At 56.0% G+C, this 27,747-nt stretch overlaps 1 protein-coding gene and 1 long non-coding RNA gene across 7 annotated transcripts; one reads left to right on the forward strand and one right to left on the reverse strand.

Annotated features, from left to right (window-relative positions):
• Positions 1–1,349: 1,349 nt before the first annotated feature.
• On the reverse strand, positions 1,350–9,082 carry SLC39A13 (solute carrier family 39 member 13). 5 transcript variants are annotated; one of them, XM_027114754.1, is made up of 10 exons: positions 8,769–9,081; positions 6,981–7,289; positions 5,023–5,136; positions 4,597–4,718; positions 4,106–4,210; positions 3,905–3,994; positions 3,071–3,121; positions 2,612–2,744; positions 2,341–2,465; positions 1,350–2,247 (listed from the first exon to the last, which is right to left on the reverse strand). In XM_027114754.1, exons 2-9 carry the CDS (start codon positions 7,279–7,281, stop codon positions 2,347–2,349), a joined length of 1,035 nt encoding a protein of 344 aa, XP_026970555.1. In that variant the 5' UTR covers positions 7,282–7,289; positions 8,769–9,081; the 3' UTR covers positions 1,350–2,247; positions 2,341–2,346. The 5 variants fall into 5 exon arrangements, with proteins under 5 accessions (XP_026970555.1, XP_026970558.1, XP_026970554.1 ...); XM_027114757.1 differs by having other exon boundaries at positions 2,341–2,440; positions 2,616–2,744; positions 8,769–9,080; XM_027114753.1 differs by having other exon boundaries at positions 2,341–2,440; positions 8,769–9,077.
• Positions 9,083–17,062: 7,980 nt separating this feature from the next.
• Positions 17,063–27,527, forward strand: LOC113624747 (uncharacterized). 2 transcript variants are annotated; one of them, XR_003434449.1, is made up of 3 exons: positions 17,063–17,690; positions 17,865–18,005; positions 26,475–27,527. It is a non-coding gene; the product is annotated as an uncharacterized LOC113624747 (long non-coding RNA). The 2 variants fall into 2 exon arrangements; XR_003434448.1 differs by lacking the exons at positions 17,063–17,690; positions 17,865–18,005 and adding an exon at positions 25,719–25,840.
• Positions 27,528–27,747: the final 220 nt, after the last annotated feature.

Genomic DNA, 27,747 nt, shown 5'->3' on the forward strand with positions numbered 1-27,747 from the left:
GCCCACCTGCGTGAAGCTGCGAGCACCACCCTCACCCCTGACCTTGGGGTCCTCATTTATAAATGGGGCCCCACTGCCTCCTTCAGCGGGCAGAGTGCCATGACTGCACGTGCAACTGTCACCCAACACACGAGGAGCCCCAGGGCCTGCTCAGGGGAGGCAGGGACTGCCAGGACAGCCCTGGGTTCCTTCCTCGCTTCTGTCAGGCCACCAGGTCCTGGGCGTGTCACAATCAGGTGAAGCAGAGCCCTTTTTGCTGAAAATACTGAGTCAGGCACTCCCAGCTGAGGATACAGCCCATCTGGGCTTCACAGCCTCCGTGATGTGGCGCAGACACGCTGTCCGCCAACAGCCTGCTGAAGGTAGGAGAGGAAGTGGGACTCCACTTCCCCCTTCTGCTCTCTCCTAGCAGCACTGGGGAAGCAGCTCCCCCTGGGCCTGATGCTGTCTTCATTCTCAGCATATTCACTGGCGGTGAGGGTATGGTTTAGAATAAAGATCTCATTTTTCCTTTTTCTTTCTTTTTAATGAAAAATAACTTATTTCATAGAGGCCAAACCTGGAGATGACTTTGTGGATGGAGCTCCCTTCCGCGGTTAAAATTACTCAGGGGGCAGGCCAGGAAAGAGCCCTTGGTTCGTAGGTCTATGAGGACACCACCCTTGGGGGTGACGCGGGCTATAATGGCCTAGAGCCAGGCTTGTTTTAGTGGCATAAAAAGCTAACAACAAAATAAACCAGGGAAACATGAAATGTATACCCTGTTGTGAGAAGCACCCCAAAAGTAACAGCTCAGAGACGAAGCAGGAGGCCCAGAGGGCGGGGACGATGATGGAGACCAGCTGGGCGGCCTGCGGGAGCTGGGCCCGCAGAGCAGCCAAACTGGCCGGAGCACGGGGTGGCCGGAAGAGCCCTGCTTGACCATGGGCTCTGGGACGCAGAACAGAGGCAGCCGGTTTGCATCTCATCTCATCTCATTTTATTTGCATCTCATCTATGGAACAGGTATTTACAGATACAAATGGAACCACAGCAAAGCTGCCGTAAAACCATTCAGACCCTCTCGATGGCTACTTCTCAAGACGCCCACGGTTAAGTAGCAGGGCTGGAGCCTGGCTGTGGAGTGGGCCAGCTGAGTACCTGGGCGTCAGCCAAGGGAAATAGCTGGGGATTATGGCTTCAGCATCCCCAGAGCACATTCCTGAGTGCTGACAGTGTGCAGCCCTCGCCACCCCCGCCGAGCCCTGCCCACAGTGGGACAGGAAAAGGGGCCTGCGCCGGGGGCGGGGGCGGGGTGGTGGCAGCCACTGCTCCCTCTTCCTGCCCTCCGAGTGTCTGCCTGGACCCTGTGCTGGCACGAGCACCCCTGAGCCGACTGGGAAGCCTCTGGCCCGGGGCTGCTCGCTGCCCTGCTGGCTGCTGTTTGGCAGCTGGAGGTGGCAGAGCCGCGGGCGTTGCCAGGGAGCATTCCCTGGGGGAACAGAAGCTGGGCCAGGGCAAGCAGCCGCGGGGAAAAGGTCTTAGAAAGCATCTCCTGGCTCCATGCTGGGAGGGGTAGGACTGTCAGTGCTGAGAGGCGCTGGGGGCTACACGAGCACCTGCCTCTCCTTTCTTTGGCCTTGGAGCTGGTGAAGGAAGGGCCAGAACACTGGACACAGCAGAGAGGAGGCACCCCAGCCTCGGTTCCTGGCTGCCCAGGGCTGCGTGCATGTGCAGAGGTTCACTCCCTCAGGCCAGGGACCCATGAGGCCCCAGCAGGAGACAGCTCTGGGGCTCCCTGCAGCCCTGGGCTCCTTGGGCTGCTCCCACTCCTCCTGGCGTCCTGGTGGGCAGAGGCCTCTGCTTGGGACCAGTGTTCCTGTTCCTCACTGCCGACTCCAGGGGGTGCAAGGTGACGGGGGGCCAAGGAGAGAAGACCGCAGTGTGGCTGGGGGCAGGCATGGGCATCGGGCCCTGGGCCCAGCACACAAGGGATCACAGTGTCGGTCTTGCACACGGTCACATGCACACCACACACACACCACACACCCCGTCCTCTTGTCAGTTGGGAGGACTCGCTCGCTCTCTGCCACACACACACACACACACACACACACACACACACACACACACAGTCACAGAGTTGATCTGAGTCTATTATTGCTGTGCAGGGAGTGGGGCGTCAGGGACAGTTACTCGACGAAGACCGAGAACAGCACCATCACCACAATGCCCGTGCAGAGCAGAAGCACTTGCTGCAGAGAGCGCCTGTGGGGAGAGGGGCAGGGGCTCAGGGGGTGGTGCTGGCCGAGATGCCGGGGACAGAGGCCCTGCGAATGGCAGTGCCAGTGGGTAGCTCACCATGGGTCATCTTCCTCCAAGAGGTCGGGCAGCACGTTCACCAGGGCGATGTAGAGAAAGCCGCCAGAGGTGAAGGGCAGGATCCAGGCCACGGTCTCCTCTGCAGCAGGAGAAGCCCTGACTGGCTGGGAGTCCAGGGGAGCCATGTGTACTACACTCCCTCCCGCGGGGTGGATGGGGGGCAGAATCTGGCCTGGACACCAGGGTCAGGGCAGCTGTGCCCTTTGGCTGGGGCCCCTCTGCTGACCGCCACCACCCACCACGCCCGTACCTACTCCCTTGGGGGACTGAGTACAGATGGCGAAGCAGGCGCCCAGCAGGCCCCCCAAGGCCGTCGAGAGCTGCAGCTTGGCTGCGCTCCATCGGTCAAAGCCGGCCCGGAGCAGGATGGCAAAGTCGCTCACCTGAGGGGAGGTCCAGACGATCACTCTGGGCCCCAGTGGGGCCAGATCCCCTGAGCATCTCAGGCACGGACACACACAACGAGCCCCCTGCACCCGCCCTGTAGCTGGGACCACCCCGTGCCCCAGCCCGCATCCCCTCGGCTGGGCCCCCCGTCCCGAGGATGCTGGAGCACAGCTGAAACGGTGGCTGCAGCCTAGTAGCTGAGCAGCTCCAGGCCTCTGTGGTCCAGCCGCCCAAGCCCACCACTGCTGGGTAGTCCCACCCCGAATCCCTGCCCCCAGCTCCACGCCCACATGGCCGATCACGGGAACCCTCTGGCACTCACCTCATGGGGGATCTCATGCAGGAGGATGGCCATGGTGGTCAGGAGCCCGATCTGCAGGGAGGGGAGGAGTCTGTGGGGTCTGTGCCGAGGGCTAGGGCACCCACTTGTCCGCTCATTCTACAAACATTTACTCTGCTCTGGGTGCCCTGGCTGGGTACCATCTGGCTGCTAGAAATATCGCAGCGAATAAAACAGACAAGGAACCTGCCCCCAAGAAGCTAACAGCCTGGAGTGGAGAGGCAAGGATTGAGTAAACAGACAAAGAACCATGTGATTACACACCATGACAGGTGCTATGGGGAAAGGATGGACTGGGTGCCGTGGGACATGATGGGCCTGAGATGAGGGGTCAGCAAAGGCCTCCTTGAGAACGTGCACTTTAAGCTGAAGCCTGAAGGATGAGGAGCTAGCAGTTCAAAGAGTGGAAGAAAGAACATTCTAAGCAGAGGCAACAGTGAGTTGGAGGCTACCAGAGGGGACAGAGGTTGGCCAGTTCAAGAGTAGGCAGACCCTGGGGCCAAAGCGCAGAGGGCAGAGGGAGGAGGAGGTGGGGGGGGGAGAAGCATCTAGAAGCAGGCAGGGGCCAAGCATAGCAGCCTGGCAGAAGCCTGTGATCCCAACAAGGAGTGTTCGCAGCAAGAACAGACCAGTCGGTGGTGGAGACAGAAGGAGGCCGTGTCCAGGAGAGCAGCAGGGAGGCGTAGATGAGGGTGCTGTGATGGAGGGAGCAAGGAGATGCCTGGGGACCTATTCTGGAGGCAGAGCCCACTGGTTAACGCAGGCACCACCCTTCCCAGCAAAGAGCCTGGGTCCCACTGCCCCAGCCCCACTCACCTTCTTGCTCACAAGGAAGCTGGCAGCCACAGCCAGCCCGTGGGTGAAGTTGTCTATGGTGTTGGCCAGCAGGTTGAGATAGCCACTGACCTGGGTGAGGGGAGAGAAAGCTGGGTTGTGCCGAGCAGGCAGGGCTGAGTTGGGCCGGCCACTTGGGGTGGGGCGGCTGCAGGAGGAGGGGGCCCTGGGCGGGCCACTCACTTTGATGTTCCGGACCACGGCGCTCAGGCCGGGCCCTGCAGCTGGCTGGGCCAGATGGTGGCCTCCACTGAGCGCGGCCGCAGCTGCAGGGTCTTTGCTGGGGGCCTAGGGCCAGGAGAAGGAGGGAGACGTGACATTAGATGCCCCCCACTCGGCCAGGGTGGACAGAAAGGGAGTGAAAGATGGAGAACAGATAAAAAGGGAACACCCCTTTTACCTGGCTGGACTCTGCTGCTCAGTCAGCCGGGTGCCCCCAAACCCAGCAGACCCTCTGCCTCCCGCACTGCTCTCACTCTTAGTCTATGAGAACAAGCCACGGCAGGGGCTGATGCCCAGATCCTTCCAAACAAGCTGGCCCAGCCTCCCAGAGCTCCCAGGAAAGGGCCAAGAGACCCTCTTTTCAGGGCTTGACTCAGAACTTGGGCCTCCAGGCCCTGGCACCACCACAGAGCAGAGGCTGACCTGTGTAGCCTCTGGGGTTTTGGGCTCACCTGGCTAGTCTCCTCCTCCTTGCTGTCCAAGAACATCTTCTCCAGCGCCAGGAAGGTCAGGAAGCCAGCAATGACCCACAGTCCCAGTTGCTGTTGCTGCTGCAGGCTCTGCCCCTCACCACCTGCAGGGGGCAGCACTGACACACCAGGCCAAGCCAGGGCATAGAAGGGGGCTCCTTGGGATGGGACCTAGTCCAGGGCAGTGACAGGGGCAGGGTGCCAGGACTGGCTGGTGGGGCAGTTGGGCCCCAGGAACTCCCATAGGGACCAGGGCACTGGGACCAGGACAAGTTCCCTGCCAGACGTCCAGAACCCCCCCTCAGTCATTCTGCAGAGCAGGCAGGGCCTAGGCCATCCCTGGGCATGGGCACCAGTTCCCACCTATCGCCTGCCACCCTCCTGCCCCCGGCCTGTGGTCTCACTCACCAGGGCTGGCACTGTACGTGTAGGCCCACGCCTCGGGCAGCAGGTGGAGAAACACATTGCCCAGGAGTCCCCCCAAGGCGAAGCTGAGCAGCTGCTTCAGGCGCCGGGCCCCAGCTACAAGGCAGAGATGTGGGACCTGGGGGCTGGGGCACCAGAGCCCCTGGCCTGACCTCTGCCCCACCCAGCTCACTGGGCTCCTAGTGTGGTCCCAACCGGACTGCAAGTCTCCAGAAGGCTGCACATGGGCTGCTGGCCTTCCTGGGTCCCCAACCCTTCAGTCCCAGTAAGGGCTGGTGCCCAGCAGGAATACACCACGACCTGCGGGCCGACTGTGGAGCCACTACTGCTTCAGGGTTAAGAGACTGGGCTTCAGAGACTGACAGGTCCCAGCTCCCCAACCCACCAGCTGGTAACCTTGGGCAGATTACTTCTGGGACTCAATTTCATCATCTGTAAACTGGGGACAATTGTATCTATCTGACAGCGATCTTGTGTGAATTAAACCAGCGGTCCCCAACCTTTTTGGCAACAGGGACCGGTTTCGTGGAAAACGATTTTCCCACGGACGGGGGTGGTAATGCGAGCGAGGGGGAGCGGCAGATGAAGCTTCACTCGCTCGCCCACCGCTCACCTGCTGTGCGGCCCGAATTAAACAACAATACATATAGCAAGTGCTTATGAAGTGGGAATGTTTCTCTTCTCAGCCACTGTTACTCTCAGAAAAGTGGCAGAGATTTGAGGACTTGTGCAGACGTGCAACATCCAGAGTTAGAAGTGCCCTGAGGGGGCCTTTGGTTTGATAGACAAACTGAGGCCCAGAAGGAAGAGGCAGCTTGGTGGTGGGGTGGGGTCCCAGGGGGAAGCTGCTGCTTCCAGGCTGTGTGCCCTTGGGCTCCTCCAAGAACTTCTCTGTGCCTGTGCTTCCCCATTTGTAAAATAGAGCTAATAATCCAAGTCCTCCCTAGGTGGACCTCTCAGGGATGCTATGAGAGGGGCTGAACTGATACACAGGCCAAGACAGCAGAAGAGGGCCCTGTTCACAGCTGGGGCACCAGCCCTCAGCCCAGTGCCTGGCACAGTTGCGTTCATAACCATCTGTTGAATGAACAGTTCCTGGAGCCTGGCAGGCAGTACGAGCCCCTGGGGGACCCTCATTTCAAAGATTCCCGGGGCCTGCTCCAGACCTACTATGTCATACTCTTGGGTGGGGGTGACAGGCACCTGCGTTTTTAGCAGCTCCCCATCTGATCTTCTTTAGCTTTCATTATAGCATGTCACCTATGGACACGTGCGCAGCCAAGGAAGAGCCTTTGCCAGGCCTGCACCCACCTCCCAGCCCCCCTCTCCAGAGGCAGGCCAGCTACCAGCCTCTCGCGTGTTCTTGGGTGAGGCCGCCCCAGGGGCTCTGGGTCTGAGCGCCCTCTTGCACTGTGAGCAGGGACTGAAACGAGAGGCAGCGCGACGCCCAGCACTGGCTCGCGAACATGGAGTCCCGTCCCTGCACCGGGGCCGTCTCCTAAGTGCTATGCCGACGTTAGTTCATTTAATCGTCACAATAACACCTATGAGGTAGATACTATTATTATCCTCATGTTTAAGGTTGGGAGCTTAAGGCAGAGAGAAGTTAAGGAACTTGCCCAATACCACCCAACTGGTAAGTGGCAGAGCCAAGATTTGAACCCAGGCAGCCCAGCATCCGATTTCCAGCCTTGTTTCTTGCTTCCCAGTGAATGTTTGCTGACTTTCATCTTTCAGAATAAACAGATGCACAAACAAATGAACAAATGAGCACGGCGCACCCTGGCTCACTGGACCAAGGTGAGGAATTGTGCTGGGTCCCCACCCTCCACCACAGACACACTGCCACTCGGGACCAGAGACCCGGCTCTCCCAGGAAGAGCAGCAGCATGTTTCCCACGCCATCGGCTGCCCCTCGGTGCCAGAGGAGGGTCACTCACCTTCTGAGCGCAGCGTGGTCCCCATCTCCAAGGGAATGACGAGCAACGGGAAGACCCCGCTGAGCCCCACCATGAGTGAGCCCAGGAGGGAGCAGATCCACGTGTCCAGCCGCTCGCCACTCAGCAGGGCCCCCCAGGACTCGCTTTCCTTATTGTCCAGGCGACAGGCCGCTGCCACCCCCCGGCTCCGGAAGGCCTGCTGGGAACCCCCAGCCCCTCCCAGGAGCTCCAGGGCAAGAGCAGCGAGGAAGAGGAGCCTCTGTCCCGCCATACCACAACCAGGGCAGGGACATCCAGGCATGCCACGTGCTGAAAAACACAAAGGCCACTTACGTGTGCTGCCACCCTTGGCCGCACACCTGCTTAGGAAACGTGGCATCTTAACCCTCCCCCCACTCCCAGTGGCCACGGCACCTGCCCTCCTGCTTGCCTCCCCCACGGCCTCTGAGGATCCCAATGATGGGTGCACAGAGCAAAAGGGCTCTGCTCCGCCACACCCCACCCCCAAGGAGCACACATTTTTTCCTTGGGAGCCAGTTCCAGGCTGTGTGTCAGCCTGTCCGCCTGAGGCTAAACTTTCCTTAATGACAGGGTGAGGCGCTGGCTGGGTTCCCCTCAGACACCGGTAGGCCCGGCCCAGCTGGGTGTCTGGCTGCCAGGGGAGGCTTCGCTGCCAGGATGCGCCCCAGTGAGGACACCCCCAGGGATGGCGGCCAGCACAGTCTAGCTTGATGGGGCAATGTTAGGAGGTGCAGGTGGGGAAACCAAGCAGCTGAGCTAGTTCAAGACCATCAGGGCTTTTTCCTAGGAAATGAGTCCAATATCGCTGGGGCACGGAGACAGCCAGGAGGTGGGAACGAAGAGAGGATTCTTCAGCTAGGAGCTGCCTCACAGATGTGCAGAGCACAGGCTTTGAAGACCCGCCCTTGACTTTGTGCTCTGCATTTACAGCTGCTTGACTGCGGACAAGTCCCTAGAGCCCTTCTCTGAGCCTCAGTCTCCTCGTCTGTAGCAGGGAGATGAGTATTGCCTCCCTCACACAGTGGTGAAAATGAGATGAGCTTGCTAATTAGGTGAGCGTGCCTGGCACGGAGGAGGCACAGAGAACCCTCCTTATGTTGCGGGAGCCCAGGAGCACCAGGCAGCAAGAGTGTACCCAGCAGGCGGATCACAGGATCTGGATGTGAGTCGACCAAGACGGAAGTTCAACCTGGAAACTCAGGCATGAGGTTTAAATGTGGTCTGCCCTCCCTCATGCTGGCTGTGACCTTGAGCCAGTGATGTCCTTGCCTCAGTTTCCTCATCTGCTGATGGAGGTGGGAGGGAGGGAAAGCAGCTGGAAAAGATGCTCGGGTCTAGGACCTCCAGGCCTTAACGGGACCCTGATGAAACCCTCTGGGCTCCACTGGGGACCAAAGGCAGGACTGCGCCAGGCCGGACTTGGAGGCAGAGGTGGGTCAGGGGACAAGTTTGAGGACAGGAGAGGGGAGGGGACAAGTTTGGGACAGGAGAGGGGGTACCGAGAGAGTCGGAGAGCAGAGGGAAAGCAGAAGCAAGAGCGGGAGAGCCAAGAGTGAGAGAGCCAGAGACGGATGCGGAGGCGGAGAGAGAGGGAGAGATGGGGAGCGACGCGTGGGGAGACAGGGGAGAAGAGCCCAAGGAAGTTTAACTCCCGGGCTCTGGGCGAGAGGCCCAGGTCTGATCTGGACAGGCCGGGTCGGGGGCAAGGGGATCGGCAGAGTCCGTCTCGTCAGGGGCTCTGGCCCTGGGGGTGCGGCGGTCACTCACCGTGCGGCGGCGACGGCGGCGGAGGCGCTCCGGACGGCCCCGGCCATCCAGCTGCGGCACAGCGCCCCGCCCCGGCTCTGCCCCGCCCGGCCTGGCCGCCCGGCCCCCGGCCCGGAGCCACCCCCAGCGTGCGGCCACGTCACACGGGACCCGTCCGGAACCCGACGCACCGAACGCCGCGGGGTCGTGGGGAGCGGCGGTGGGAGAGCGCTTCCGCCTCGAGGCCATGGGGGACCCGGGAGGCTGGCGCACTTCCGCTCGGGCGGGCCCGGGACGGCAGGGAGGGTCGGGCGGAAGTGGGGGCCCCGCGGGCACCCAGCACAGTCCGGCTGCGCAGGGCGGAGACGGCGGCCCCGCGGTGACCGCGAGCAGTTGGGTGGCCGCGCTTGCGGGTCTGCCCGCCGCTTCCTCTCTCGGGAGGCAGTCCCAGCCGCGGCCGCACGGGGGCACGCTTTGCTGCCAGACTGCGCCGTCCCGGGACGGGGTCTGGGTAGGAGGATGGCTGCGGCGCTCCTGCTCTGAGTCAGCCCGGCCTGGCTCCTCCATGAGCAAGGGAAAGGGGAAGTGCCTGCCGCAGGGAGGGGCCTAGCCCCGGGAACCTCAGAAGAGGGAATTTTATTCTTACTCATCGAATTATTTTTATGCTTTGGTTTTTCACTGGGAACCTCAGGCCTTTGTCTCCAGGGCTTGTAACCCTTTGGAGTCCAGTGCACGGTGGCCTGACACTGCTGCTGGTAACCCCAAACCTGGGGGAGCAAAGGCTCTGTGCTTCCCTCACCTCAGACTGGGGCAGCAAACAATAGCATTATTTTAACTGCAATTTACTGAACACCTACGACGTGCCATTCACTCTGCGTGTATTGTCTCCCTGAATCCTCAGTCTGTCCCTTTGAGATGGATACTGTTAGCCCCGGGTCACACAGTAGCACAGATGGCAGAAGCACGATTCAAACCTGGGTGTCCTTGAACCCAGAGCATGTGATAGTACCTCTCACTTATAGGGTCATGGGAATCTGCCTTGGCATTTACACTTTGCATTCTTCTCAGCCAGGACCATATAATACTCAGCAAGGGGCACTTGGGTACTCACTGGGGCAGAGATTGTGACAGGGTGGGAGTCTCCCAGCCTCTGACCTTCATCTGCCTCATGCGGTAATTCCTTCGTCCGTCCTGTGTCACTCTCCCTTACCAGGGGCTCTGAGGGCACAGGGCTCTCACAGGCTGCACCAGTTGCCCGATTCCACCTCACACTCCAACATCTGCCCTTCCTAGACCCCCAACTCCTACCAGGCGGGATCAGCTTTCCTCTGAAAGCCCCGAGTCTGCCTCACCCGCCAGGCCCATAGGTCTACAGGGACGCCCTCCTGTTCTGCTCCCTGAGTTCTGAAGTGGAAGCCCTGTGCTGGTTACTTTGCAAAGGGAGGAAGACACTCAGGGATGCTGCTCAGGGATCTCTAAGGTGCGCCCCCCCATATATGCAAATCACTCCATCATATGCAAAGCACTTCACAATATACAAATGATTTCACAATAACACAGTCAGCATTCCTGCCTCTAGGAGCTGAGGGCTGCTGGCCACCAGCAAGGGGATGGGCAAGACCCAGCTAGAAACACCACTTGCTGCCTTCTCACTGTCCTTTCCTCTCACCTGGCCTGGAATTTCCACCATCAGACTCCCTAATGTATTGGGGGGTGGGGATGGGACTCTAGAGGATGACCATGAGCCGGGAGGGCCAAGTAGAAAGACAATGGGTGGACTAGTGTGTGGCCGTTAAAAACAGCGAATTAGGGGCTTCCCTGGTGGCGCAGTGGTTAAGAATCCACCTGCCAATTCAGGGAACGCGGGTTCGAGCCCTGGTCCGGGAAGACCCCACGTGCTGCGGAGCAACTTAAGCCCGTGCGCCACAACTACTGAGCCCGTGTGCTGCAACTACTGAAGCCTGTGTGCTCTAAGGCCCTGCATGCCACAATTACTGAGCCCATGCACCACAACTACTGAAGCCTGCACACCTAGAGCCTGTGCTCTACAAGAGAAGCCACCGAAGTGAGAAGCCCGCACACCGCAATGAAGAGTAGCCCCCGCTCACCGCAACTAGAGAAAGCCCATGCACAACAACGAAGACTCAACGCAGCCATAAATAAATAAATAAATAGGTAAATAAATAAATAAAAAGAAGAGTTCTGGAGGAAAAAACAAACAAAGAAAACCAGTGAATTAGATCTGCCAGGGGCTTCCAAATATGGACGAGTGAGAAAAGAGAGATGCAGAAATTTTTTTTACTATAACCCACTAGTTTAAAATAATAACAAAAAGGAAACTTGTATAGGTACATGTGATTATAGGTATTAGCATATATAAGTCCATTTATAATTGTGAGTAAATAAAAAATATAGAAGATCTCACGTCAGCATGGTAACATGGATTCCATGGTGGGGGGAGAAAAAAATATAAAAGGAAAATTTGTAAAAACATGTTAAAACATGTATATGATCATAATTTATGCAATTATGTAAAAAAAGTTGTAAAAGCTTTTATATATATCATATGTAAATTAAATATATGATATATATATTAATTAACTCCCTATGCCTCAGTTTCCTCATCTGTAAAATGGATTGCTATATCAAGTAGTTGTGTAAGTTGAATGAACACAGAAAACACTTAGAACAATGCCTGGCACATGGGAAGTTCTACTTAAGGATTAGATGTTATTATTATTTACATGTGTGGACACGTGTATAAAGAAAGTATTACAGTAATGAAAAGAACAGATAAAGACACAGGGTGGGGCCACCCCTCTCCACTCCTCGCTGAGCACAGATGAATGTTTTCCAACACATTTATCAACTAGTTTGAAGGCCTCAGGGTCTTCCTGGGTCGTGGCACTGGGCAGACAAACCACAGCAGGGCAGGGTGAGCCTGGACACTGCTTGGCTCTGCGTGGTTGGGAGGCGTCTGGGATTGGAGGGGCTGCAGACCAATTTCTCTGATCTGGCCTTTCTCAGCAACCAGGTCTCAGCCCCCTATTTCTAGAAGGTGGGACTGCTTCTGGGCCTACTGACCAGGTGACGGCTGTGAGACCAGCACAGCCTGGCGTTGGCATTGCCGATGCTCTGACAACCCTCCCCCTCCTCTGGCGGTCAAGGGCTAGAGGCTCTGGGATGGGCACATTACTTCTGCTTCCAGAGTATGGCCTTCTGTGAGAAAGCAGGCCTTCATCTTCTCAGGGCTTTCCGTGGGGGTCTGCAGGTAGACTTGTAGAAGGGCATCTGAGGCTCAGGGTGCCCAAGGTCGCCCTGAGGAGGTGAGGCAGAGCTGAGTGCCCACCCAGGGCCCTGCTGCTTTTACTGTGGCCTCCAGCTCTGCCTCTCCAAACTGGATCTGCCCCTCTGGAACCCCTGACCCTAACGCTCTCTCAACTTGTTCTTCTCAGGGCGGCCTTAGCTCCCTCGTGAGTTCCTGGGGTGCTTTCTCCCCTGAATTTCCAGCCCTGGCCTGATGATGCCCCCGTGACTCCACAGCAGCCCCTTTCCCCCACCCTCAGCAACTCTTCCTTGGGCAGCCCAGCCTCACTGCTTTCTGTCCAGCCTGTCTTTACAACCCCCTTTGTAACTCCCACCCTACCCCTGGCAGGCCTGGCCTGTTCGTCCCCTTCCGCCGTCTCTCTCTGTCGATTGAAATCCTGCCCGTTTACAAGGCCGCTCCCTCTCTGAAGCCTTCTGGGTCTGTCCAGGCCCTCAGTATCGTGTCTTTGGAGCCCTGAGCCCTGTACCCTGAACACAATGGGACTTCTTCACCCTCCCAACCCCCATTCCCGCTGTGGGCTTCTGGAAAGAAAGACAAGCTCTTGCCTATACCCTGAATAGAAGTCTGTCCGAATGAATTTAATATCTCCCTTTCCCCTCTCCTGCCTCAGGAGCACAAAGTGGGGTGAAATTCCTGTGCGCCGTGCACAGTAATCTGAGCCTTCGCAGGGCTTTATTTAATGTATGTTTATTCATAGATTTGCTTACTTGTTACCCCTTCCCCATCCCATCTCACTGCTTCCTTCTTGGGAGAATCAGAGTGTTAACAGTCCTTTTTTTCCCCTAAGAAACATAACAGACAATATTCTGTCCAGTTTGGCCTTTCTTTTTAAATAAGGAAAAAAGCTCTTTTAAGGTTTTCTTTTACGTTATTCAGTGATGTTTACAATTGTTCTCATATAGGTCCTGCATAACTCTTAATAAGTTTACTTTTAGGTATTTTACATTTTGTGGGTATTTAAAAGAACATATTTCCCATTATGTTTTAAATGTAGTGCACAGGAAGGCAAATTATTTTTATGTATCCCTTTGATACCTGGTAAGCCAACTACATTTTCTTACTGGTTCTAATCATTTCTCAGTATTACTGTTGTGTCTTTTAGGTGGGTAATCACGTCAGCTCCTAATAACAAAAGTATGAAAAGGAAGGAACCAACATTGTTTTTTATAGAGGTATGGTTTGGCTTGGTTTTGAACTTCATAGGAAGTATCTGTCTTCTGGGACTGGCTTTTTCACTCAACGATACGGGTACTAAGGTTCATTCATGATACGGGGTGAAACTGGTTCATGTGCTTGCACTACTGAACGATGTGCCACTGTGTGAGTGAATCCTCTGTAATTTATTTCCCCATTCTCTTGTCCGTGGGCATTTGGGTTATTCTCTAGATTTTTGCTGTTCAGAACAGTGCAGCTTTGAATGTTCTCGTTTCTGTCTCGGAGCACATGCCCAAGTTTCTCTTGATTTTAAGCCTAGAGGGGGATCTGCTTATAAGATAAGGCCAGATTGTTTTCCCCAGAGGCTGTAGGGAGTTGCACTCTGACTAACAACACACTGGAGATTCCGTGGCGCCACCTCTTCTCCAGCACTTGGTGCTGTCAGACTCGTTCATTTTTGCCCGTCAGACGGTATAAAATAGCATCTTATTGGGGCCTTCATTTGCATTTCCCTTATCACCAATGAGCTTGTGCATCCCTTACGCGTTCATTGGACAACTGCGTTTTCTTCTTCTGTAAAAAGGCCTGTTCACGTCTTTCATCTATTTTTCTGTTGGATTACTTGTTTTCTGTTTTTTCCCATGGATTTCCAAGAGTCCTTTATGTGTTTTTGATGTTTATCCATTGCGGGTTGTACGTGGCAGACGTCAGACGTCTCACATCTCCTCCAGTTTGTGGCTTGCATTTCACTTTCTCAAAGGTGTCTCCACTTCTCTCTTCCCTCCCACGCTTGGGCCTGGGACGCTAGTGCGCGTGTGTGTGGATGGGGGGTGTCGCGCCCCTCAGAACGCCGTGCAGAGCAACTCCACCGCTCCTCCTGTTCCTCGGGGCTTTAAGGGACCCTCGTCTCCCTCCCAGATTTGGCTGAGGCGGCCTGGATGGGAAGCCCCTGTCTGGTCTGCTTGGGGTGGGCACGCCGCAGCAGGGAGGGCCTCGCTGCGATGGTGCCCCCCCCCCCAGGAGTTATTTATCACTTCCGGCTCCTCACCTGGGGGCCGGGCGCCTCTCTGCTCCGCTGGGCAGCAGCCCGCGGCAGCTCGGGCGCTCCCTGGGGGCGGGCGGCCTCGGGGGGAGGGGCGCTCCGGGCCGGCCCCTCCGGAGGCGGAGGCGGGGGCCAGGCCTGCGGCGGGGGCTGGGATGGGGGGCGGAAGCTGCCCGAGCAGATAAGGGCCGAGGTCGGTCCTGCGGTGAGACTGTGCGGGACGCTGCCTCCGCCGAGCCCGCCCCCGCACCCTCTGGTCCCAGCTCCCCGAGCCACGGTCGGCGCAGCGGCCCCCTCCCTGCAACCCGGGGCTCGGCATCCTGGGCGTTGATCCCAGAGAGCAGTGAGAGATGGTGCTCCGGCCTGCTCGTTCCGTTCCAAACCTCAGTCATCGCAGCTGGAACATGGGGGTAGGAGTCTCCAGTTACCCCCCAGGGCCGTTAGGGATGGAACAGGTGCAGGCTGGTGAAATCCCTCTGTAGATGTGGGCCTTTTGTAAAGGATGGGTACCCTGAGTTCCTCGCATTGCCCCTGCTGTACCCGCTGACTCTCCAGGCTTCATCCCCGTTGTATAGATGGGAAATTGGGGGACTTGCCTTAAGTCACAGAGCCAGCCAGCAGGAAGCAAGTGGGGAGGGGAATGGAACTCCACAATCTGGGGGCCCTCTTTAAGAAAAAGATTACAAAATCACAAATACAAATTTGCTGAGGCCTCTCCCAGGGCCTTGGAAGAGGCCCAAGTAAGTGAGAAGCGCAAGTCCAACTTCTTGGTTTCCCGGCCTCACCCTGCAGGCCCCCTGGAAGGGCTTACACCCCTCCTCCAGGAGACGGTCAGACACCAACACAGTTGCAGGGTAGGTTCAAGATAGTACAGCAGGGGCCTGGAGGAGTCCGCACTGCAGCTGGGCCCAACCCCTTGCATATGCCTAGGCAGCCCTCCGGCCAGCCCAACCCAACAGCAAGAGCAGTCAGGCATTTTGGGACTGCGCCACCGCTGGGCAGGGCCAAGCCCTCGAGCACCAGCCAGTCAAAGTTTACTTGCCACTCAGGGCCTCTGACCCTGTGGGCTGGCAGTGGTAGGGAAAATTCCTAGGAAAAAAGGAAGGGGGAACCTGCCCGAGGCAGTGTAAGTGCATCTGACTTGGAGTCACATGGGACTGAGGTTTAAGCCACTGCAAGGCCATGTGACCTTGGGAAGACTCCTTCATTTGGGTGTCTTCATCTGTAAAATGGGAGTAATAATAGTACCTACTTGTCAGCGCTGTAATGAGGCTTAAATGAGGCCATGCATGACGAAGCTTGGCTTTTAGAAGCAAATTTCCCTTCTGTGAAACCTCCAGGTCAGGAGAGGCATCTTTCTCTCCATATTAGGATTAAGTCACTTACCCAGGGGGTGGTCTCTTGATGGCAAAGTTGAGATTTAAACCCATGAATGTCTGGCAGCAATGCCCTGGTTCTAACCATCAGGGAACACTGCCCCCTGGGGCCTGTCTCCCCCGGGAGTTAAGTGCCACTGCTAGGTGTGCATGTCCAGGGCAGGGAGCCAAGGGCAGCCTTTGAGTCAGGAGGTTGCTCACCTTTCTGGATTTTATAATCTCTTTGCTCTCATGGGCATCTGAGGCTGGAATTTTTCTAACTCTGGCATCCTACAACCTGGACCAGGAGAAGCAGGAGACTCTGGTGATGGAGACAGGGCAGGGGAGCTGGGAATAGGCCATGACCATGAGCCTGGGCAGCAGTGGCATCCCAAAGGACTCAAAGTCTTCTTCCAAACAAAGAGGCGCTGCTTTGCCTCATGGTTTGCATAGGATTTCTCCTGGGTTGGTGGACAAGAGAACTGAGTTCTCAGCTCAGAGCTGCCCCTCTCTAGCCAGCTGACCCCACACCAGTCACTCCTCCCCTCTGAGCCTCGGTTTCCTCGTCTGTGAAATGGGGATAAGAATACCTGCAGCTGCGAGGATTACAATATGTTGCGTACGTAGAGTGCCTAGTAAATGTTACTAGTTGTTAAAACAGGCGGTCTGAGGATGGAAGAGGGTGTCTTGGGAGGGCAGGAAGTATGCAAGCAGAAGTGGGGAGTCCTGCCAGGGCAGGAGTTTGGGCTTCTAAGGTCTCTGTCTCACAGATGGAGTGCCTTGGGGTAGGGCTGGGAACCCCAGCGCCGGTACTCTCCCAGATCAGGACAGGTCAGAGAGAGGTCAGGGGCTCTGGGGGTGCAGAGAAGAGCAGGGAGCAAAGGTTCTCAAGCAGGTGAAAGGGAAAGGAGGGAGGAAGTGGGGGCTTCTGGGAGGAGACTGGAGTGGCGGTCGCTGTGTGATGCCGGCCACACAATCACCCCGAGGCCCCGTTCCATGACCTCCTTTGTCCCTCATTGCAGACTTTCAAATTAGGCATTTCCCACATGGGGAAACCGAGGCTCAGAGAGGTGAGATCACTTGCCCAGGGTCACACACTGCAGGCTCCCCAATCTGTCTGGCTCTGCAGCCTGGACTCCAACAGTCACAGCCACTTTCTTATCTCATCTGCCTGACAAGGTTGTGAGTGAAGCAGCATGATCTCAGAGGCTCAAAGGGATCCCAGACCCTGCCGCTGTTTCCCAGGAGCCCCAAGCTCTAGGCTGGCAGCTGTGCAGGAGACATCACCAGGAGACCCGGGACAGGGGCCCAGGAGGATTTGCTCACGGTGAGAGCAGAGAGCCCTGGAGTAAGGGAGCAAGCACGCCATCTCAGGAGGGTTCAAGTAGAGGCATCCTGTGTCTCCCCAGCAGCTGGGAATCTGGAGGCATGACTCATAATGGGGCCAAAGCTAGCCAAAATTTTTATGAAATTCCTTCTTTTTATCTTAAAAATTCATACAGATTTGTACCCTTTTAAATATGTGGGCTTCCCCCTCCCCTTTTCTTAAAATAAGTTTCCACTCTCAGTCTCTATCTGAGTGGACACTCCAGGAAGACATGGTGCCTCCACTGGCTGTGTGTATCTGTTGCCTGCACCGTGGACCCCATGCCCTGGGCCTCTGGTTTGGTTTGCGAAAGTGCAGGGACAGAGTTGAGGTCAAGGCCCTGCCTGTTTTCGGTCTAGGGCCCTCCCCACCTCTGCTCCACGCTCCTGCCTCTTGCTTTGGCTCTCCCATCTCCTCTCACAGAGGTTTGTCCATCCCAGTCCAACTCTCCCACTGGGTGTTCTCAGAATGTCTCACCCCCCTCTTCATGCCCTGAGGGTCCTTGTCCGGAGGGACACTACCCGTCTTCAGCCCTCTCTGCTGGCCAGTCTGACCCTTCACCTCCCCAGAGGAGTACTCGACTTGGGGAAGTTCCATGCCCATTTGGAAGAAACGGAGGTGCAGAGCTGAGAGAGGCTGGACCTCCAGGGTGCACAATGAGAAGGGCTGTTGGATGCCCACCGGGATCTCTGGGCAGGTGGGGTGCCTCAGCCTGGGGAGAGGGCACCAGATCTGGGCCCCAGCCAGGGATGCAGGAGGGAGGAGGGAAGGCCATGGGGTGCCGGGGGCTGCCGCCTGGCAGGTCCCTGTGCCCAGGGTAGGGAAGTTTCTTATTTCTCCTGCTCCGACTTCCCCCTTTGATTTATTATAGCTATGAAATGCTCTACTCTCTTCTCTTTTCCTTGCTGTCCCCGGGGCTGGAGGAGCACAGGCCTCCCAGTCATGGGGCCTTGGCCTTGTTGGACTCCCATCTCCTTCCAAAGGTTGAGCCTGGGGGGCCCAGAAGTGAGAGGTGAGTCAGGGCAGGCAGGGTGGGATGAGGAGGGGCCCCGACCCCCTAAAGGCTAGCCTGGGCAGGACCGCAGGGGCCGGCACAGTCTCGGTTGGGAAGGTCTGGGGCCGGGCAGAGGCTGTGGCAGGTGTGGACTTGACAGCAGACAGCTCCCTGGGGTTGTGGAGGTGGCAGGCTCTGGGCCAATGGCCTCTCAAGTCCTGGCAGGTCTGAGGGCTGCGCACAGAGTCCTCGAACGCTACCCACCAGGTCAGAGAAATGGCTTCTCTGCAACCCCTGACGCCATCTTCAGATTTAATGGTGGCCAGAGCAGGCCTGGCCCAGGTGCATCTGGGGACGGGGCTGACAACCCAAAGGAAGGCTTGAGGCCCCCGTGCCCAGACCTGGGGCTCCTCAAGACCACCGCTGGACCTCACCCCGTGGCCTAGTCCAGGCAGGTGAGGGCTGGAGTCTGTCTGTCCGGCCCCTTGGCGGACCTGGCGGCCAGAGCGTTCCTGGCCGCTGCTGTGCAGCGCCTGTGGTAACGGGGCTGTTGGCGTTTTGCAATGGCCGGGGGTGGGGAGGCTGCACACACATGCTTCCTGTGGTGACTGGGCGCTTCCTGTTTTCTCAGGCGCCGGACTTGCTACTGCCGATGTGGAAACAGGGGCAGCTGCAGCCCGGGTGGCTCCAGGTCGGGCGCCCCGACCCTGCCCAGAGGGGCCTAAGTGGGCCCATCACCCCAGGCCCCGACCCAGGGCAGTGGATGGCCCGAGTTAACCCCCCACTGCAGGCCCCCATCCTTCCTGTCCCCAACAGCTTCCGCCAAGAGGAAGGGGCCAGGCAGGGCTATCGCTCAAGGCTGAGCAGGTGGTCTAGGAGGTCAGAGGTCCAAGGGTGGGAGCTCTGGTCTCAGCTCTGTCCTTTGCTCACTGAGTGCCTTTGGCCATCCCTGACCTGATCCAGGCCTTGATTTCCTCTTTTACGTGGTGACCATGGCACCCATCATCTAAAATCCCTCACCCATTTCTGCCCCAGTTCTGACCTCCCTTGATTTTTCCATCCCAACAGCCTCAGCTTTGGGGGCAGGGTGAGCACTGAGGCTGGGACCCTCAGAGGGGGGCTTGGCATAGGTCTTGACAGAGAGGGGCTTGGAGAGACTGGGGAGAGGGAAAGGCACGCCAGGTGGGGGAACCAGACTTAGAAGAAGGCATGGAGGTGGGAAGGCCGGGACTGGGTTTGGGAGATGGGGTGTTGATGGGACAGACGGAGAGTGGTAGGCGACAAGGTTGATCTGGAAGGATTCAAAGCAGGAGAAAGATTTTAGGATCCTCTTTATTCCTGAAAACGTTAAGAAAGTGTCTGATACCCCCTCACATTCTTCCTCAGAAGAAAGGCAAGGGGGGTGGGGGGCAGGGCCAGCCCTTCCCAGGCATTCACCAAGGAGATGGGTGCCCATGTGTTGTGGTGCAAGGGCCTCAGGAGGGATCTGAACCTTTCTCCAGGTGTCAGGTGCCTGGAGTTCCACCATCAGGGCCAGGCCTTAGGATTTGGCATTGCCCTGTTCCCGAACATGTTTTGTTTTGTTTTTAAGCTGCTATTGCAAGAAGGGGAGGGGAGATGACTTGGCTTCTTGTTGAGTTTGTGGACAGCATCTGACCTCTGGAAGAAGAGTTTCTTTGCAGGAAGGCCAAGGCCTGAGCCCGCTGGGGACTGACCAGTCCACGGACCCAGTTCAGCCACACGCTTGGCCCAGGAGGTTCTGAGGTGCCCACTTCACAAGTGGCCCCTCCTAAATCTCTAGGCCTTCCCATCATGGACAGCCAAGGGCTGGTTCCAGCCAAGGAGGCCTTGAGGAGCCTGAGACCCTGAGGCCCAGGCTGAGGGGCCATCAGGCCAGCCTGGCCCCCACCATCCTGTCCCCTGCCTCGGTGCCTTGGGTCAGCCTAAGTGCTGAGTTGGCGGCTCAGCAGCTGCTTCTGCCCACGGAGGCCCAGTTATAAATAAGCCCAATGTGGCCAAGTCATCAAGTTCTGTCCCAGCTGCATTACCTCAGTGACCACAGGTTGGGGCTGCCCAGAACCAGGCCCACCAGAACCTGCCTGCCCAGGCCAAAGGCTGGGCCAGCCTTGATGCCTGCAGGGGTCCTCAAATCCAGGGTTGGGGTGTCTGCAGCTACTCAGACCTGGACCGCCCTGGACACGGGCCACGGAAGGGGCAGGGCCCATCCCGCCTGCCCAGAGCCAGCTATTTACAAACCGAAACCGGGAGAAGTGAAGCGGCTGCGGCCAAAGTGGCTCCAGGCCCCCAGCCCCCAGTCCCGCTCCATCCCCGGCAGGCCCATCCCCCCTCCTCATGGCTTCCTCTTTCCTTCCCCACACAGCTCCCCGACCTCCCACTGCCCGGCCAGGTCTCTCTGGACAACCTGCCAGTACTTCATGGTGACCCCCGGCCCCATGGCCACTTGCCTGGGGGGGATCCCTTCTACTACTCACCCCCAAGACCCCATCAGTCTGGGCTCCTAGTAGCAGCCTCCTCCCACCCGGGCCCAGCCCACCGTGGCCTGCCCAAAGCACATTCCCACAGTTCTCAGTTCCCCTTCATGGCTGGAAAAGCTCCAGCACCAATGGCCACCGTGACGCTGCCCGGCCCTGCCTGAGCGTAGCTTCTCCAGGGGACCTTGACCGTCAAGGGGGCGCCAAGTAATCTGGGGAGCTGTGGTGGAACTTGGGGCACCTGGGGCCTTAAGGGGGCACGTTTCTGGGCAGGAGGCTCCAGCCATCACTCTCTTTGAGTTCGGTTTCGGCCCACTCATCCGGCTGGCGTGGGTCACAGGCCCTTGTGCAGGTCAGAATTGAGCTCAGACAGACGGACACTGGGCCCGAGACCACGGCACACGCTGCTTAGGAAGTGGCAGGCAGGATGGTGCCGTAGCAGGGGCCTGTTCCAGGGAGAGACAACAGACAACATAAGTAATACTCACTTCTAATAATAGGCGAACTCCCTCACGATGGTGCAGAGGATGGCAGTTCTTTCTGTCCCCCGAACAAGCCTGTCCCATTATCTCCATCATAAATGGACATGGGCTCACAGGGGAAGTCACGTGTCCCAGGCTACACAGCTAGAAAGTGTCTGGACTGAGATTCAAGATTTCCTGACATCCAGTCCCCTTCTGTCTCCGTCTGACTGCCCCTTGCTTCATCTTGTCCCTCAGTCTCCTGCCCGGGAGGACAGGAGTTTCCCAGCACTGTGACAAGGCAGGAGCGGGGCTGGCCCGAAGCTTGAGGGGGAAGCAGGCCTTGGACAGCAGAGTTACCAGATGGGGTTCGTCAGTGCCCAGTGCCGCCTTCCCTGCCCCATTCCTTGCCTCCCACTAAGTCCCAGCTGAGGCACAGCCCTAGTCCCCCTCAGCCGCAGTCAGCTGGCTGCCTTTCACCTAACTTCTCTGAGCCTCAGAATCCTCTTCTGTGACTTGTCATCCCACAAACACAGAGCACCTACTCGATGCCAGCCCTAGGCTGGGTGCAAGAAATCTCTAGAACTAGGCTATGGCCCCTGTTCACAGTCGTGTGGAGAAGGCAGATGAGTTACAAGATCCTGAGTACTCCAAGAGGGAAACTGCAGCTGTGAGACACCAAGAACAAGTGATGAGTCCTTCCTGGGGTGAGGAGGGTGCCATTGGGGTGGGATAGGAAAGAGTTCCCCAGCAAAAGCCGGGGGACTGGCTCTCCATGCTGAGTCACACCCCTGTGCCTTGGCTCTGGTAGTTACCATGGTCCGAGTCAAGTGCCCTTCTTCCCTCTGGGCCCGATAAACTCCTATCCATCTGTCAGGACCCATGGACACACCACAGCATGACCAGGCCTGGCCTGGCCTGATGGCTCCCCACCTCCCTCTTCCCACGCAGGACCTGAGCACACCCGGAGGTCAGGCCTCCTCAGTCACTATGCCCTCACCAGCCCCACCCAGGCAGGCATCTGCTCCCGGGCTCAAGCCCCCACCGTCCTCTGCTCCGAAAAGCACCGTTTCCCTTTTCTGGGTGACCACACGCCATACACAGGGAATTTCCATCTCAGCCTGTGGAGCCTCTGATTCACTCAGGCTCACTCAGGACTCCTTCCGGGTCCATGCCTCCTACTTCTGCACCTTGGGCTGCCCCTCACACCCACCCGGGACCCCTAGGCAGCTTCAAACTAATCTTGGCCTCCACAACCTGGAAATCAAGTCAGCCCCTCACTCACCGGCCCCCTCAGGGCCCTCCCACTCCCATCCTATGCACAGAGACCCCTGCTCCTGGCACACACGCTGGGGTAGCTTTGGGCTGAGAGCACAGGCTTTGGAGTAAGATAAGCCTGGTCCAACCCTGATTTTGGCCCTTTCTGCTTTGTGACCTGGAGCAGTTTAAGTGTATGCTCTGAGCCCCATTTCTCATCTATAAAATTGAGGTGATTCCTGTCCCATAGCTTTGTTGTAAAGATCCAGTGTGCTGGGCCCATGATGGGAGCTCAATAATGATTACTTTTCCTTCTTTGAAAAGGCCCCCTCATCCTATCACAAGGTCCCTACTCCGGACCTGGGCCCCCTTTCTCTGGCTGGCTTTCCCCTCCCGAGAGCTGGTTGCTCAGGCAGGGAGAAGGAGAGAAGTATGGGCAGAGCAAAGGAGGGCGAGATGCTGCTGTCTCAAGGCTCTCCTCCGCCAGCTTCTCGACTCCTCACATTTCTCAGTTTTTCCAAGGAGGCTTTGGAGAGGCCAGGAGGCAGGAGCTCCAAGGAGCTGAGGGCTGCAGAGCTCCTGAGCTCTCGGGGACAGGGTCGAGCCTTCCTCCTCCCGAGGAATGCTGGGTGTGCACGTCACACACGAACATCTCACGTGTGGGCTCCTCTAATTCTCACGGCCCGGTGAGGTGCGTCCTGTTATTGCCCCCATTTTACAGATGAGGACACCGAGGCTCTGAGAAGTGACTTGCCCTCAGCCACGCAGCAAACAAAGGGCAGGGGTAGGATCCGAGTCAAGGTCTCTGGAGCCATACTCCTAAACTCCACAAGGCTCAGTAAGCATTTGTGGAGGCCGACGAGGGAAACGTGGACTAACTGAAACCCTACTGTATACAAAGGGAAGACTGACACAGATTGTCTCTTTCTGCCCTCTGTACAATGCTGCGGTCTGGGTCTCGTTGGCCCCTCTACAGAACTGAGGCATCTGAGCTTCGGGGAGGGGAAGGAGCTTGCCCAGAGGTCACACAGCCAATCGTAAGGAAGGATCCAGGGGTACCTAGATAGAAGAGGACGGTGTCAGGGGCTTCACAGAAGAGGGGGCCTGGAGGGGGAAAGTGGCTCCTGTCCTCAGTGAGTGAGCCGGCAGTGGGGGGGGTGATGCCCGTGGTGAGCAGGAGGAAGTCGCTGTGGGTGGCGGTGGGTTTGAGGTGCCGGAGGCTGAGTGATGTGGCCGGGAGGTGAGCTCCCCGTCTGCAGGTCTGGTCAGCAGGAGACAAGGGTCTGGTGGGGGGGGGGGGGCAGCAATGGGATTCAGGGCACGCAGGAGGTCAGGCCGTTCTGGAAATCTGTGCCTACTGGCCACTGGGGCTGGGGAGTGGGGGGCAGGAGCTGGCGCAGAGTGCAAGGAGGGACTCAGCAAGGCTGGGGAGAGGTGGAGGTCAACAGGGAAGGGAGGATCTGGGGAGACAGCCTGGAGGAGGCGAGCCGTCAAAAATGGAGGGAGGTCTTAGGGTGTGGGAGCGGGTGGGACTGTGAGCAAAGGCCGTGAGACATTGAGAAAGAGGTTCTGGGAATGTTGAGTAGTGTCTTCTGGCTGGGGGTGGGGGTGGGGCTGGTCCACTTGGGGTGGCGGAGGGTGGAAATGCTGGCCGGACTCCTGGGTGCTGGGGGCTCCAGCACAGGCCTCAGAGCTTTGAACTTCAGCCTGTGTACAAGCCAGAGCCAAGGGCAATTTTTAGGTGGGGAAACACCCATGGGAGAAACTCGAGATAGAGGCAGCAGCGGAAGCCCATGTCCCAGGGCCACTCAGAGTGGCAGTTACCTCCCACCCCCTGGCCAGCTGTGTGTGTCCTTGGGCAGCCCCCTCTCCAGCTGAGCCACGTGACCTTTGCCATTAAAATGGCACTGATGGTAAATTCACAGGGTCATGGGAGGTGGGGTGAGTTAATGCTGGTTGACTGCATCACCTCAGCCGATGCTGGGCCTTTCGCCGTGCCTCGTCCTGGCTCGCGGCACTTGGTGAGAGCCTGCGGTGGATACCACGGGGTCTCCAGCAGACCTGGTTTAAGCCTCGCCTGTCCCTCGATTGGCTGAATCATGGGCCCCTTCCGATCCTCGGTTTCCTTAACTGTACCACAGGGATGATAACGGCCCCAACTTCAGATCTGAATAAGAAAATGAACTCTGCAGTGGTGGTCCTGTTTTCCCGGAATCAAAACCAAATTCCACACAACACACAACGTCCCCCAGCGCCCTACCTGACCAGACCCTCACCTCCCTCACCTCCTACCACTGGCTCTTTTCACACTGGCCCCTTGCTGGTTCCCCTGCCTGGAGCTCTTCTCCCAGGTGTCTGCTTGGCTGGCTCCTTCACTTGTTCCCAGGGTTTGTTCAGGTGTCCCCTTCCTGCCCTTCCTGCCCTCTTCACTCTGCACACGGCCTCCCCTTCCCCAGCTGGCTCATCCTCTTTCGTATAGCGTTTGCCGCCTTCTCACCTACTCTGCATATCCCCTGCCTTCCCTGCTCCAGAACAAGCCCCAGGAGGACAGGGATTTTTGCCTGTTTTGTCACCTGGCCCGTAGAGGCCCTGAGCAAATATTTGTTGGATGTCCTAATGCACTAAAGAGCCAGCCCAGCGCTCTGACCAGAGCTCGAGGAGCTCGGAGGGGCCCAAGGAGCCTCTCCCAGTGTCTCAACTGTGAGAGGAAGTTGCAAGACGGCCATTTCTGTACACGGGCTCAGCTTTTTTTGGTCAACTTGCCCAGCTCGTGCTCTGAGGCCTGAGTTTTCCCACACGTCCCGTCAAGCCCCATGGGGACCGGTGGCTAGGAAGCGGGGGTGAGGGGAATGCTGTTCCCTCCTCTTAGAGCTCTTTGGGCTGAGGTTGAGGGGTCTGTGTGTGGAGGGGTCATGTCCCCCAGGTGGACACAGCTTCGAGGACACAGTGCCCATGTTTCCTGTTGCCCATCTACCCTGTGACTGCAATAGCACCCAGCCTACCCCATCAGCCACCCAGCCCAGTGGGGGCAAAGGGCACCTGGTGCTCCACCACCCAGGCCTGCCTGACCTCCCAGTCACTCTGCAGGGCCAGCCCTACATGGTCACCCACTCGTCCAGTGGGGTGGGGAACAACACTGTCATGTGCTGCTGGTAGGAGGGTAAAGTCGATACAACTTTTATCCAGGGCAACGTGACAATATCTCTATATTTATCTACCTATCTACTTCAAAGTTTCAAATGCCGTACAGGACTTCCCTGGTGGCACAGTGGTTAAGAATCCGCCTGTCAATGCGGGGGACATGGGTTCGAGCCCTGGTCCGGGAAGATCCCACATGCCGCGGAGCAGCTAAGCCCATGCGCCACAACTACTGAACCTGTGAGCCACAACTACTGAAACCCGTGCGCCTAGAGCCCGTGCTTGGCAACAGGAGAAGCCACCGCCATGAGAAGCCCGTGCACCGGAACGAAGAGTAGCCCCTGCTCGCCGAAACTAGAGAAAGCCTGAGTGCAGCAATGAAGACCCAGTGCAGCCAAAAATAAATAAATAAAATTTTAAAAATGCAGTACACAAAACTAATACAGTATTATATGCCATTTATACCTCAATTTTTAAAACTATGTCTCCTTTGACATTAAAAGAGGTGAGTCAAAAATTTCTGTGACCCGGCTCAGCCAAATAAATGAATAAATAATTTTAAAAATTCTGTGTATACTTCAATAAAAAAATAAAAATTTTAAAATTAAAAAAGTTTCCTGCACCTACATTAGAGCATCTAAATAATTATCTGGTCTCTTTCCCAATGAGTTAAGATCGAAAGCTATGCCATTTTCTTTTTTTTTTCCTCTGTGTATTTGTGCTTTTTTTGAATTTTATTTATTTATTTTTTATACAGCACGTTCTTATTAGTTATCTATTTTACACATATTGGTGTATATATGTCAATCCCAATCTCCCAATTCATCCGCCATTCTCCATATTACTTATAATTGAAGAATTTTTTATTTCTATTTTAGGTAACTTCTGATCCTATTCATTAGTGTCTACAGGGAGGTGCACAAGGTTTTTGACTCAGCCTGCATTTGGTTGTGGTGATTTTCTTTTCACTATCACTCTCTTAATAGTCAAAATTAGACTTGGAAAATTAAAGATAGAGAAAGAATTTATAGCATTTTACTTTCTTTCCCTTTGAACATTTACTTCTGCAGAAGTAGGACTTTCTCCTACATAGTTTTCATTTAAGGCGGAAAAATATATTTTGTTCTTTACTGTTGCAGGATGTTTTCTAGAAGCAAGCAAACGTGAAAGCATGAGAACTGCCACCTGGAGCCAGCACTACAGTCCATCCAGCCCAGCAAACGACCTTTAACTCAAATCTTCCCCCAACTATTCCAGTGGACACTCCCCTCTAGTGTCCCTGGAAAAAAAAAACAAAACACAAAACCACTGCTCTTTGACCCAGTATTTCAACTTTGGGGAATTTATCCTAGACATACACTTGCATATGTGTAAGTTAACAAATTTTATCTATTGCAGTATTATTTGTAATAGCAAAAGACTGGAAACAACCTGAATGTCCATCAGTAAGAGACTGGTTAAGTAACTTTTTAAACAATGGAATACTATACAGCAATGAAAACAGACCGTGACTACATGCAACAACATAGTGAGAAAGAAGAAGTGGGATACAAAAGAACATTTACACTATGATTCTCTTTGTATAAAGATTAAAATCTGTTAAGGTAAAAACTAAACTATATTGTTAAAGGTGTTTACATAAGTTGGAAAACTATAAAGAAAATGAGGACATAATTACTGAAAAAGTTAAGATAGTGTTACTTCTAGAGAGAGGGAAGGGATTTGGGGGATACTTCTGTAGTGCTGGCAACGTTTTATTTTTTGACCTGGTTGGTGGTTACATAAGTGTTCACTTTATAATTATGTTTTAAACTGTACATAAGTGGTTCATGCAGTCTTTTGTATGAATGAGGTCTCTCATGATGTTAAACTATCACAGTCCATCCAAACAGTGGAATACTATATAGTCATTAAAAAGAACAAAACAGCTCTATATGCATGGACATGGGATGGATTTAGGGGGAAAAAACAACCAAAGTGAAGTGCAATGTGTTTAGTATGCTACTTTCTGGGTGAAATTTAAAAAAGACTATGTCTGCCTCTATGTCTTTGTCTGCTTAGACTATCTCTAGAAAAATACCCAAGAATCAGGTAACAGGGAACTGGACAGTTGTTTCCCTTTTTGTACCTTATGGATTTCATACCATGTGTATATATTACCTATTCAAAAAATAAAGTAATTTAAAAAACTGTTTCACTTCTCATTCCCTGGAACACCTAAGATTTTTGGTCTGAAACCAATTTCTTGCCCACGAGAAATGCGAACCACAAGCCAACTTGATGCTCCTGGGGACCTCCAGCAAGTTGGGGACCCTCTCTGGTCCTGTTTCCTCTGCTGCAGAAGGAGGCCAGGCCTGTGCTCCCCTGAGGTCCTGTCGCTACCCAGTCCCTGCTGTCCTGTCTCCTCTCCCC

Source organism: Aethalodelphis obliquidens, unplaced genomic scaffold, assembly GCF_003676395.1.
Source record: "Aethalodelphis obliquidens isolate GAN/ISIS:26980383/991018 unplaced genomic scaffold, ASM367639v1 scaffold14, whole genome shotgun sequence".
Lineage (NCBI taxonomy): Eukaryota > Metazoa > Chordata > Mammalia > Artiodactyla > Delphinidae > Aethalodelphis > Aethalodelphis obliquidens.